This window comes from Pygoscelis adeliae, unplaced genomic scaffold (assembly GCF_000699105.1).
Source record: "Pygoscelis adeliae isolate BGI_AS28 unplaced genomic scaffold, ASM69910v1 Scaffold186, whole genome shotgun sequence".
NCBI lineage: Eukaryota > Metazoa > Chordata > Aves > Sphenisciformes > Spheniscidae > Pygoscelis > Pygoscelis adeliae.
Window position 1 is genome coordinate 91,485 of NW_008825071.1, and position 13,450 is coordinate 104,934.

General features: G+C 41.2%; 1 protein-coding gene across 1 annotated transcript in view; it reads right to left on the reverse strand.

The window, feature by feature from the left end:
* The window catches only part of WRNIP1 (Werner helicase interacting protein 1), a gene marked incomplete at its 5' end in the record, with an annotated part of 17,315 nt that extends 9,643 nt beyond the window's left edge, over positions 1–7,672 (reverse strand). The window contains 3 exons of the mRNA XM_009326518.1: positions 5,178–5,422; positions 6,417–6,608; positions 7,562–7,672. Coding sequence (XP_009324793.1) covers positions 5,178–5,422; positions 6,417–6,608; positions 7,562–7,672 — 548 coding nt within the window. The remainder of the gene's footprint in view (positions 1–5,177; positions 5,423–6,416; positions 6,609–7,561) is intronic.
* Positions 7,673–13,450: the final 5,778 nt, after the last annotated feature.

Consider the following 13,450-nt stretch of genomic DNA (forward strand, 5'->3'; position numbering starts at 1 on the left):
ATCCTGTGGGAAAAATATATCTATCTATATACACATATGCATCTTGTCATATTTTTATTTGCACCTCCTTATTTCTCATGTATTTGATAAAGCTAGAAAAAAAAAATTAACACGCACACACAGTGGAACTCCAAAATAGCTGCACTCTCTCCAAGGTGTTTCAAACACCTTCTTCATGTTTGAACGGGGAAGCAGAAGAATTTAACAGCACAGGGACTTATTCAGCCAAGTATCTCATGCATCAAATTCCTTGAAAATCAGGGAGCAATGTTCACCCCTCAGCACTACAGATGGGCACCAACTTTTTCTATATGCAATGAAAGAAGCCAGCAAAGAAAGCAAAAGCTATTTTTAAAAACCCAGCAGGCACTACACACAGATGTCCTGCTGCTAATACCTCCATCAACAGGGAACAAAACCAAATATGCTGCGCACTGAGCAAACACTTGGGATACACCAGCAAGGCAGACTGAAGAGAAGGTTTCACCTGCAAGGACTAAGCTTTTTGCCTGCTGTTTGCAGAGAACACCACGCGCTTGAGGCCTCCTCACACCGATACCCACAACTGCACTCAGCAACTGCAAGTGGAGGGGAAGTGTTGAAAGCACTAAAAAGCAGGTACTATGCTCGCAAGAAGCTAAGAACAGTCTGTCCCAAGCAAAGTTGAGGCCTCCGAGCACTTTTTCCATTTATTTGCTAATTAGAAGCTGGGTGAGAAAGCCGAGTTGTATTCCTGTCTCTTCAGTTTCACTATAGGACTCTTAAATGCCCCGTTGACTCAACACAAGCAATTAGTATTACAGGAATTGACACAAATATGCACAAGAAGTATGGAAAATCTGGTTACAAGCAAAGGTCTTGTCCACTTCCACGGTGAAATCCAAGTTACAACATACTGGTAACGGAAATTCCGCTCCAAATAATGTATTATGTATTAGGCTGATCCAGTCCATGTCTACAATAACAGCACGACATACAGAGCATGATACAAGAACAAGAATAAACAGAGAAAATTTCCACATACATGCTGTTTGCACAGTGTATTGATGACAATCTCTGACTTGAAATAACATAATGCTTCCCTGTTCCATAATCTCAGCTCCATTCACACTCAGTATTTCAAAATAATAACATTTTATACTCAGAATAACTGAATTCAGTTATTTTTTCTGAGGAATTAAAATCTTAAATTCCTTTTTTTTTTTTTATGATTTAACTTCACTAGGCAGGAGTCTAATTTCAAAATCAGGATGACAATTATTTCAATATCTTGGTTTCCAAAAGACACCAGCTGTATTTACATTTTTAAGCCCATCCTGTCTTCAGAAGCTCAAGTGTCCTACACCCTTCCACTTTACCCGACTTCTGCACACCCTAGAACTGCAAGGCAGAATAACTCCCATGCTTTCTGACCTCTTCCCAAGCTCCTGATCCTCTTGCAGATGGGAAAGCTTGTATTTTCTTCACTCTCCAAAATTAACACTGAACACCCCCTGGATACCAACGCTCAGTGTTGGTACCTTGTAACTGATGATACTTGGAGACAAAAACATAAACAAGTCAAAAGGGACGCCCCGGGATCCATCACTCACTGAGCTGAAGGTAATATACTAGCTTAAGGAATGGAAAACTACCACTACAGGATAATAAATCTTTCTTCCAATTCCTCCTTATCTCCATACCCTCAAGAAAGTTCGTGCCAAGAAACAACATGAAACATATGATGAACTACCCATAAAACCTGTACAACATCGCAGCATTTGATCTAATGACAAGAGGGTGTAAGCAGTATCAGAGAGTATATATAAGGAAGTCCAAGCAAGGAGAACCTTTATGATGAAAGATTTAAAAATAATTGAGCAGAACATGAGATCAAGTACCCATTGCTTCTTTCACATATAAATCAATACTTTCTTACTTTCTCAGTGCAATTATTCTCACTACACTCACTCCTTGACAGATTGCGACACTTCTACAGGCAAATACAGTTCTTCATCTGAAATACTGCAGTATGATATGCATTGCTCACTGCCTTACAGCATTGTCTTTGAATGTCACGTCTCATCCCAGCAACTCTACTACCTGCAAGAAAATTGGATGGATGTTCCAAAAAGGGAATAAATTTCAAAAAGGTATTGAACACTGAAGACCGAAAGGAAGCCCATCTTCAACATTGTGATTTACAAACCAGTGAATTCAAAACCTGTCAGTACTTGTGATACAGCCACTAACAAGCTGAACTGCATGATGTCTGGGCTTGCCAACAGGAAACTGGGAATCCTTTCATTTCCCTCAGCTGTGTGTCTTCCGTGCTATCTAACTTCAAATACATTAATCCGCCATCCAGTTTACTGTCTGACTTCAATTAGAGATACCACTCTGAGGCACTTGAATGATAAAAATAAAAAGCCAAGAAAAGAAGAATTTGATTTCCTCCATCACTGACACAGTACATGTGTAGTGCATCAGTGTACACCTGGAACAGGTTGTGCTATTACTGAAACAGCGTAAACTGCAGAAAGCACAAGCAAAGTTTCAGCAATATAAACATTCCTTTAACACTGACTTCTCCTCACTTTTCTTCATGAGTATGTTTCTTCCTTTCATATTCCCCCATCTTTCAGCTTAATTTACTGCAGGCTTTAAGAGGCACAATTTGATGGCAGTGAAGTTGATGAAAATATAACACAAAGCACATCTTATCCTAAAGAAATCCAGTAACTAATACAAAAACTGGCGAAGAAGCTTTATAAGCATGATGATGTAACAAAGACAAAATTACCGAAGTAGGTAACACCTCCTGGCAGTTCTATTTCACCTTTCAGCAAGAAAAGGCCACAGCAGCATGAAAGAGAAGCCAGGTGACCTAACCTTATCAGAAACCCACAGCAATGGTGGAAGCAAGATAAGAAAAAGCCACCAAGAAAATTTAAGGAAACAGATTCAGGTAGAGCACACTTTCCTTTTGATGACTGCTGCATGTGCATGGAGTGCAGAGACGATGAAACCTATTGAATCATTCAGCGATGGCTGCATTCTCGTTGAGCACAAAAGATGCCTGTAGAAACTAAGGAAGATTCACCCTCACCTTATTCCTCAAGGTAATAGGAGAGACCACAAAGAATCATCCTCTTCAAAATCTCATCTAGGTCAGCCATCATGTCAGACAAGTGATGTGATACCAAGACCATCTGATAAACTGAGGCCAAGCAGCACATGCAGAACTTCATACTATACTTCCATGGTTTGGGAAGGGAAACTCACATAGGAAACGAAATCCAATATTCACTATACACATCTCTTGTGCCTTCTGGCTAGATGTCTGCAGCATTTTCAAAGTGGGCGTGCCCCACATTTGGGGACATGCTGCCTTACAGCTCCTCTTCCAACTCTGGAACAAAGGTGAGCAGAGTGAACAACCAATTCAACTGTAATTGGTGACTTTCATTTATTCCTCAGGACAGCATGACCACTGTTACCTGCCTGCATCTAATGACAGCCCTGCTTCATAGAGGCAGGGAGTTGAAGGGGTAAAAGATGAGACACAGCTGCTCCTGCAGAGTAGTACGTGGAGAGGAAATGAAGGAGCAGAAATGGTATGGACAGTGAAGCAAGAAGGAGGAATTAACAGGGAGACCAAAACTGGAACTGCAGTAAGGGACAGGATGGCTTATAAAAAGCCAAACTCATCAGCAACAGTATGTATCAACTACAGATCAGAACCAGACAGCAGCAGGAAAGACGAGAAAGACTTAACACACAACTGCAACAAACGCTCCTAAATTCTGAACCCATTTTTATTTTTAAATGCTTGGCTCCCACATTAGCCATTGGAGTAGGGCCCTCTCTCTCCATGGATAGATTTCTGAAACTGTGCTAGTCTGACAGTCTGCCTGCCAGGCTTCTTTCAGTTTGATGAAGCACCACACTGTGCTGTTTAAATCATCCATAGCTAATGGAAGGTTACAGATACGGAGAGTCTAGCGAAACCCAAACCCAAACAACTGCAGCTGAAACTATGCCTTGTACTTTAATCCTGTACAGAAAGGAAAGTCTCTGAACCCCAGTCGGGGTGTAGCCACAACCACAGCTGTGCCATTACATTAAGGCTGACATGCAGTACTGCCCTCTCTTCTAAAATTCACATTACTACAAAATGTAAAAGCTACAAATGAGTAAACCATAAGGCAGGGTACGCTAAAAAGGGAATAGCTTTCCTTCCCTGCCCTGACCTCAGCATTCCGGTTAGCGATTCTTAGTGTTTACATTCTATGACAAAGCTAAAGGACAAAGTGGATTCCCTCTCATTTATTTCATATGGAGTGCTTACCCCATTACCACCATGTCAATACACTGTAAATTACTAGGAGTACAGACAAGCATCAACATGAAGGAACTGTAATTACTTGCATGAAAGCAGCGCAGTACCAAGCATTATTCTTATCTGCCAGCTAGCCATTTCAGAAGGCAAATAACATCCCTTATGGACAAATCTGGACCTTGTTTTTTCCAAAACTCTCCCAAACGTTTAACGTGACTCTATCTGGCTAGGACAACAAGGAGCAGAGAAAAGCAAAGTCTATCTTAAAACAACCTATTAACACCTCGCAGCAACAGCCCCCTCTCCTCACAGCATACCATAAAACATACCACAGCACTTATCCTGCAACTAAAGAACAGTACTGTCCTCCTTGACCTTATTAAAAAAAATTCTCAGAAAACAACAAACTTTTGTCAGGCACTTCCAAATTAATTTAAGAGGGGATGCCCCATCCACCACTTAATGGTAACATGATGCTTTTACAACCAGTAGCAAGAAGTAACACACATTAGGACATGACAAAGACCCAGTTACAGGCTTCCACAGCAAATCCTCAGCAGCAGAATGGATTTAAATATCCTGGGAGGGTGAGTCAGGAGCTACAGATCCAAGTATAAAACTTTCTCTCCTAATCCAGACGGTGAAATTATGTTTTGGATGGAAAGCGCCAGTGCTTTGAATTCTCTCTCTCTCCTGTCACCCCCTGCCCCTGCCATATGCTGCCACTTCTTTTCTTTACTATCAGAAGTGGCTAGGGTTTCTCTTCCCATCCCCCAACTGCTTCATTCTCTCCCTGGCAGGCAGTCAATTCCTCGGGTTGTGTGCGTTAACACCCTGCAGCCCATAAAGTACTCACTCCGAGCACTCGCTGCTGCTGCCAGTCGCAGAGCTGTTGCGCTGGTCACCCTGGCCCAAAACCTGGACCCCTAAAGATTTGACAGCCCGCATCAGAATCGCCTCCATCGCTTCAACCGAGAGCTTCTCCAGGACGATCACCCGGCATCGGCTCAGAAGAGCGGCGTTGACTTGGAAGGAAGGGTTTTCTGTGGTCGCTCCTATCAGGGTCACCGTCCCACACTCGACGTGAGGAAGGAAAGTGTCCTGAGGATGGGAGGGAAGCAGAAAAAGCTGATCTCGATCAATGACAACCTGAAACATCCCATGTGAGTAGGCTACGTTTTTCGTGTCTTGTGAGTCTTTGGGTTCCCCTTTGATATGACAAATAACCTCACTGACAAGGCAGCTCATCTGCTCAGCTATCTAAATGATTTAATTTCACACGCACAGCACGTTATGGGCTGTTCACCTTAATAACTCGTGTTTGCACTGAGGAGGACACTATCAACTGAAAAGAAACAGTGTCAAAAATCTGCAAATTTTTAGTTTATTTATGTGACTTTGGTTTATTGCTTGGCAAACATCACATATCATGAAATTTCCTTATCAAATATAACAAAGTGAGGCTACTTCTAAATACTCTTTGAACCAATCTTTAGGGCTACAGTTCCCTATGTAATTCTATCGGATGGCTCAGAAAACTACAGGAAGATTGGAGTATAGCTTGATATAGAAACCGCAACCTGTAGTACAGAATTCAAGCTTTCCATGGTACGACTATGGTCTCTTTTTTTTTTTTTTAAATGGTACTATGGTCTCTTTTCTCACAGAGAAGAGGGGACAACATTAAACCAAACAGCCACCCTAGGCACATCCACATTCCAGACCTTTTTAAAGGTAACGCAGAATGCTACCCCCAGGGAGGAGGCTGAAATGAAGATACGTATGGCTGTATGGCAAACATTACTAACATGACTTTGCAGAAATAAAACTTCAGAAAAATGTCATATAAAGCCTGGCACATAAGTCAACTATAAGTATAGCTCAGATTTTTATTTAAACCTTTGAATCACAATAATTAAACATTGATTGGAAGTTAGTTATGGAATTTAATTTTTCTGTTTCTCCCTAATTCATCTACTAAAAACATGAACATTAAAATCAAAAGCCCAAAGCAAGCTATCATCTTAAGGCAAAGTGGGAAATTTTACAGAAGTGCTGACAAAGGCTTTTTCCAAAAAGCGGCGTAGTACAATACCTGCTGAGATTTATTGAAACGATGGATCTCATCAATAAAGAGGATGGTTTTCCTCTTGAAGAGTCTTTTTTCATTCTGGGCTTGGCTGATGACATCTCGAACATCATTTGTCTTGGCACTTGTGGCCGACAGTGTCACAAACCTCGTGCCGTTCTTTTTGCTGCTGTTGGCTATGATGTGTGCCAGCGTAGTCTGAAACAGCAATAGGAGAAAGCTTTGTAAAAATTGTTTTGGACATAGGAAGTACTCATTTGAAGGAAATACGTAAAGAACAAAGCTGTATGTTCTGCATATAGGGACAGTGTTGACAGTTTACAGAGTAAGGTATTTTAGTTCATGCTATTCTAGCACACAGAAGACTTAAAAACTTCCTGCTAGAGGTAGCTGCCAATTCCACCGCTGCATTTCTAATGCCTGCACTTCTATGTACCAGACCTATTCAGTCACAATACTGAAAAGGCCAGCAATGACAGCTGTCTCCTTTACCACAGAAGAACAACTCTTCACCAAATACATTTCTGTCACAGGAGATGGGCTGACTGCAATTCGCTGCGCAGTTATTTTGTAGCGTATATTAATGGTAAAGAGCTGGACTACCCGGAGACACCTGCAGGAGAGCTTACAGTGTAACCACATTTAAGAAATAAAAAGCTACAATGTTGTTAATTAAAGCCTTTTCTATTTCCACTCCACATAAAAATGAAACTAATTAGATAGCAGTTATCTACAAAAGCATGAGAATGTTAGTACTGAAAAATTACATGTATACTTAAGAAAATGTAACTCTTTAAATCTAAATAGTCAACAGTAATCAAATCCTAGCCCAGGGAAGTAAAAGACAGCTGACTGAACAAACTGTTGGCTGGTTTTAGTGAGCAGCTATGTTGTTTTTCTTTCCTTATAGACAACTCCTTCAAATCAGAATTTATTTACAGGGAATTTCACTGAGCCTACCAAAGCACAGAAGCACCCTCCGGTACTACCTCTCAGGCAGATTCACTACACCTGAACACATCACAGGCATACTTTTCAGACTTTCTTTCACAACCCTTAGCAAATGCAGGTGTATCTGCATGTCCCAAGCAGAGTGTATCTCTGTTTGAAAGTACTGCTAGAGAAAAACGGGATTCTTCCATCGAGCTTACTCTTCTATTAAAGAAAGAGCCCGAGGAGACCGAAGGCAGGAGAGCCTCAGCAGAATAGGAGTGGGACAGGTGCTGACAAAACCACTTCAGAAGATGTTCCAAGTACTGAGGTTAAAGCAGCAGGTGCTGCCAACCTGATCCTCTTGCAGGGAGGCTGCAGAAGCAACCACCTACCACATGGCTACCAGTGGTATTGGCAGGACCTCATTCACTGCCCTAACAGCACTGCTCTATTTAATGGATCTCCTTGTCCCTGAAATGGCAACCAGCCCAAGATGGGAAAGGGGAGGCTAAGGGGGAGGATGTATCACTATTTATTCTTGCTTTAGTTTTAGTAAGGGCTTCCTGATTGTCTTCAGAAGAGGTGTCACTTCACATCCTGATACAAGACTCACATCCCATGTCAGATCCTCTCTCACCCCCTGGAGCTCAAACACCAGCCCCTCCCCTCCTTATATTGCTGCAGAAGACAAGACTGGAAAGACACGCTGGAAAGTGCTTGCGGCAAAGCCTACAGAAATCAGGAAGATCTAGGAAACCAAAAAACAAAAGTGAAACTATCTTTGAAACTAAGCTAACAAAATGAAACCAAAGTTGGTGTTTCCTTACAAAAGGGCCTTGATTCAGAATGTACCTTCAGAGGATGTACCCATGCCTTAAAAATCACTGAAAGCATGGAAAAAAAAAATACATCAAATTTGAGGATGATAAAAGACAAATGTACCTCTTCCTTCTCTAAAAGTGGCAGTGGTGGTGGTGAAATCAAGTGGCTATTCTTCTTATAGCTCCACTTGAACTGGTAGCTCACTGCACCCTGGCCCTCATTCACCAGGTCACAGATAGTTTTGTTGTTTAAAAAAAAGCAGTGAGGAATTGTTTTTAAACACATGCACAGGAGTCCATATTTCTACCCCTAATTTAGGAAAAAAAAACATACGAAGAGATTTGTTTGAAAGTTACTATTAGACTAAGAATCTACTTGAAAACTGCTGCACAGCTCTCAGCCAGCATGTACCTCTCCTGCTCTGCCAACTTCTGGGTCAACAAAGGTTGTAGTAAGAATAACATACATTGCCTTTCAAAACCAGTGCTTGACACGGACAGGCATGTTCACGGCCTCTTCCTTCTGTTCTGCACAATCAATCATTTAGCAAGTAAAACTGGCCATCACATCCAGGTTGAACTTTCCCCATTCCTCTGAAAGCCTGTTATTTCCCATGAACTTAACTTTTTTATGCTGCTTTTTCTCCTACCATCTCAAGCAAAAGTCAGTAATGCTATGCTGTTTTCTCCCTCTTTGATACTACCAGGTTACAACCTAGGGAACATATAACCCAGTGGAAACTTAAGCAGGGTAGCCTAAGTATGAAGGCACTAGCACAGAAGAACTGCAACTAGTATGTTAAACCCCTAGTTTCTCTCACTAAATTCAAGGGCAATGTATTTGAGGGATAAGAAAAAAATTAAAAATCCAATATGAAATAAGGCAGAAGAAAACACACTGAATATCCTTCATTATCTGAAATAAATTTTGAGGTAGGTTTGTTACATTAGAAAAAAAGTCTTTTAAAATAGTGACACTGATGTTACAATTTAATATGAATGAATATGCCTGTATTGGAACCAGCATAACAAGCAGGAAGAGGAAATCTAGACAAGTTGATATTCTGCTCCTTTTACTATACAGGTGTTTCTTCTTTAGATCATGTTTTTTCCTTATGGGGAGGAGCAGAAGTATTCTTTCCTGTAAATTAAGTGGTATTTATACCAATGAGAATAGGAGTAATCCTGCAAACTAACCTTTTACTAACTTCATTAAAAATTACACCTTACAAAGCTCATAGTGTAATATCATTGCCCCTTCCAGAAATCATTCTCAGTTCTTTTCCATTTATCCCACCAAACTGTCCAAACTCACGCCTATCATCTCAAGTTTTATGCTGAAAATTGCAAGACCTTACTGACTTATCTGTTTAGACAGGCTAAAGAAATGCCATCATAAGGAGCCCTTTCTTTCACGAAGAAACTCATGAACCGTTACTCACCAATGAATAACACTTTCAACTTGAGCCTGTGGTCACTTATTTCCAGATCCATTACACACAGAACAAACACTTAACTACCGAAACTCTCCTCCACTGTCCTGCAAATTTCTTCATGTCAGCCCAAATGAGAATATCCTTTCCCAAAGGCTACAACCATCCGAGATTTACAAAACCCACCAACCAAACAAAAAATAGCCAAACAAGCCCACTCCCAGCAACTACGCCACCAGTTCTTCCAGGCTTTGATATGAGTTACGGATTAAATAAAAGTAACCCACAAAGAGTGCTTGGCTCCACACACCTCTCACTGTCAGAGCAGATAAGTCAACCAGATTTGCTATTCTGGTTAGTTGGATGCTTGTACTAGGAGACAAGAATTTTCTGTATATCCACAAGTTTCCTTGAGTGGGCAACTCTCTTTGAGTGTGACCTATTTCCCTATTCTCTGTGCTGCCCCTAGTCAATGCAACCTCACACCCATGGCTGGAAGAAAATAGTAAAAACCAAGTACAAATTAAGCCTGTCCTATTGATGCTGATGTTCAATGACTAACATTACCCACTTAGAAGTAAGGCGGTCTTTTCATTTTTGCACCTCTTTACCAGGCCATTAAACTATGCCTACTGCATTAGCTCACCAAAGCCCCTTCCAGGAATACAGAGTGGTACTGCCTAGCTCTCTTCAGAAAGTAGAATTGAAAAAATTGGGAAGAGATTAGCGTATATCGTCAGATCATAGTCAAGAAAACTCCAGCCAAGAAGTTGACCGTGAAACCTAAACCTAATGTCACTCTTACCTCACTGCTGTGGAAGATCAGGTAGACCTTGTTTAGGGATCTGCCTATGGTTGCCTGTTCATGGAGACTTTGCTTATTCATTCTTAAATTGCATAAATTTAGCAAAACAGCAGTTGTAGATGTCAGTCACAGAAAACACATGGTCTCTCAGGTTACATCTATACTGTGTTCAGCAGTCATGTCAGAGCTCCTGCATGATGTGCAGAACAGCTCACAGTTGTTCTGTTCCAGCCTCACAGCCCTTTTCACCTCTCACAGCCTTTTCATGAGGAGTTAACATTCATACTACGCTTTATGGGAGCACACTGGTGCAAGAGCTCCTTGTACCTGGATGGGCCCTTCCAACATACATGCTTCTCCCAACAAGTCTGGAAGGTTGTATGGTCTGCTAGGCCATGTTTCGGTGACCAAAGCAGATCTGGCACAGATCTGCACTAGTGTATAGACTGCAGTGCAGCACAGATTATTCGTGAGCAGGGATAATCTAGCAGGCATCTAGGCCTCCCCACCAAGTGACTTTGCTGGTTTGTTCCAGAGCAAACCACTGTGTGAATTACATTTGCAGCAGGGATGAAAGAAGACTGACAACCTAGTGCAAAACACAAGCCCAACAGGCTAGCTACGCCTATAGACTTGTAGGGTCTAAGCTACGTTATCAGAGTTCTGAACCGGCATCCTGCTTTTTTCTGCTGCTCTCTTGACTATGACTTTCCTTGTAGTTTTGCCTCTTCATTCTGGCCAGGATTTCCACATCTTTGCTTACATTGTGTTGCCATCAACAGCCTCTCCTCACCCTCAACCCTCTCTTTGAGGGCAGCAGGGCCATACTGTGGTTGACAAGCAGTCAGGAAAGGCCACGCTCTCTTTCACTGCCCTGAGTGAGACAACAACAGTGCCAGCATCCTTGGATGCCAGCCAGGGGAGCAGTTCCCTGGGATGCAGCTTGAAAAGCTGGGGTCTGTCCTACCCAACACTGCTGAGCTGACCCCAAGCTACCACACTGCGTCACAGGAGATGAGCCGGGCTGTGTCTAAAGGAAACTGGCAGGATAGCAGAGGAACATGGCCCAGGGACACTGTCTATAGAGATAAACACAATCAAAAGTGGCAGCAGTTGGCATTTACATAAGGGCAGATGCTATTCTTACCCATCTTGTTTGGTTCCTCACACCCCAAATAGCCCACTGTGAGACTACTGGAGGAGTAAGGTGTCACTGAACAACAGCCACGGCGTGTGGTTTGCAGCACTTCCAGAATCCAAGTCTGACCAAGCACAAACAGAGGCAAGGTCATTGCATAATGTTTACTGAAATGGAGCTGTGCCTCCATTTGCTGCATCCAGATTTGATTCCTTATATTCCATCCGCTTTACAAATACAATTGTATTTTCTCTTCCAGTTTTCTCTTCCTAGTGCACTACCCTAGGTTATTCCTGATTTAGATTGGCATAAGCAAAATCAAGCACACTGTATTCAAAGCCTTCTCCTAGGCAACTGCAAAGACAAACTAGTTTTTCAGCATTGTTCCAGACTTTCACTCTATGCTATTGTAAAAGACATCATGCATTTTCAGCTAAAAATCTCATGGTAATCAATAAAAAGAACTCATTACTTCAAACGGTGCAAATCAGGCCCCAAGCAGTACGAATAAGAGAAGATGAAGTACACTCAAGTAATCAAATAGCCATTTAGGTAATCACTTGAATTAGCAAAATAGAAAACGCTGGAGGAAAGGGACGATAAATACGCGGGGAGCAAAATACGTCAGTTGGATTTGCTGTCTGTGTTTCAATGTGTCATATAGCAGCCTTGAATAAAACCAAAGAAAAGAAATACAAGGGAGTCCTAGAAATAAAACATAAACTCAGTGGATATTTGATAGAAACTTCAAAGACCACTCCCTGGGGTTTTTAAAGTTTTGCACTCACATCAACACGGCATATTTTCCCTTAGTACTAGATTGCAGATATGGACCCCAGAAAATCACGCGTGAATGTTCTTTGCCTTATCTTTTGTAGGGAGCGGGTTCCAGACACTTGCTGCCTACATTTTTTCTTGTTAAACAGCAAGAGGGAATGTTTACCGTATTTAAATACAGAATGTTCAGGTTTATAAGGCTTAAACCGTATCTGTGGCAGCTAAATTATTCAGTGCTCAAGTTACACTGTGTCCCCCCGCTAACTCTTTACTAAAATTGGTGCCCCATGGCAGACAAGCAAAAATCTAAATCCCTGCATTAAGGTGTCATAAATCACAGTACGGCTTACTTGGATTACACTAGAATTCATACAGGCTTTTAAAAATTTGCATAGTCAGGATGAACAAGCTAACTGTTCCTAAGTTAATAACCACAGCACCTCTTTGAGGCAGTGTTTCTTCTTCTGGCCTGTGTCTGGTCAGCTTCTTAAAAGCAGAAAATATGTTCTTGTGTTCAACACTTAATAGTGACAAAAGTAAAAACAAAAACAAAGACTCAAAGCCTTTTCATCCAGAGCATCTTGGCTTCCTAAGAAATTAAGATGACAAATTAAAAGTACAAAGATCACGCTCCCTTAAAATAAGATGACTTAATACAGGTGGAAACTCAAAAGAAAATAAACTCACAACAGAAGTACCCTGATTTTGTGTTTTCAGTTTTGATTGTGCTTCCTTGAATATTCAAGTGCAGCTGAGGCTGAAATCAACTTGGGCAAAGTAGTACAAAGCACATGTATTTTTACTCAGGTACCTAGCTTTATTACTTTCATGATAAAAATTCTCCAAAAGTACTCTTGACCTACAATATGAAGTACTGCATTTATAGCAGTTTAATAGCCAAGATTATTCTCTTGTTGCTTAGAAAAAGTCTACTTCTACTTAGAGTTAGAAAAACTACTACTTCTCATAAAGGTCCAGATTGATAAATAATACATAAATTAATTTGAAAGTTGGCTCCAATGATTAATTCCATCTCCAGTTATTTTATTTTTTTTACCTAGTCCTGCTCCACCCTTTTCAAAAGAAGTATCGATTAGCATGGCATTTGGCTGTAGAAATGGAAGAAAGCATAT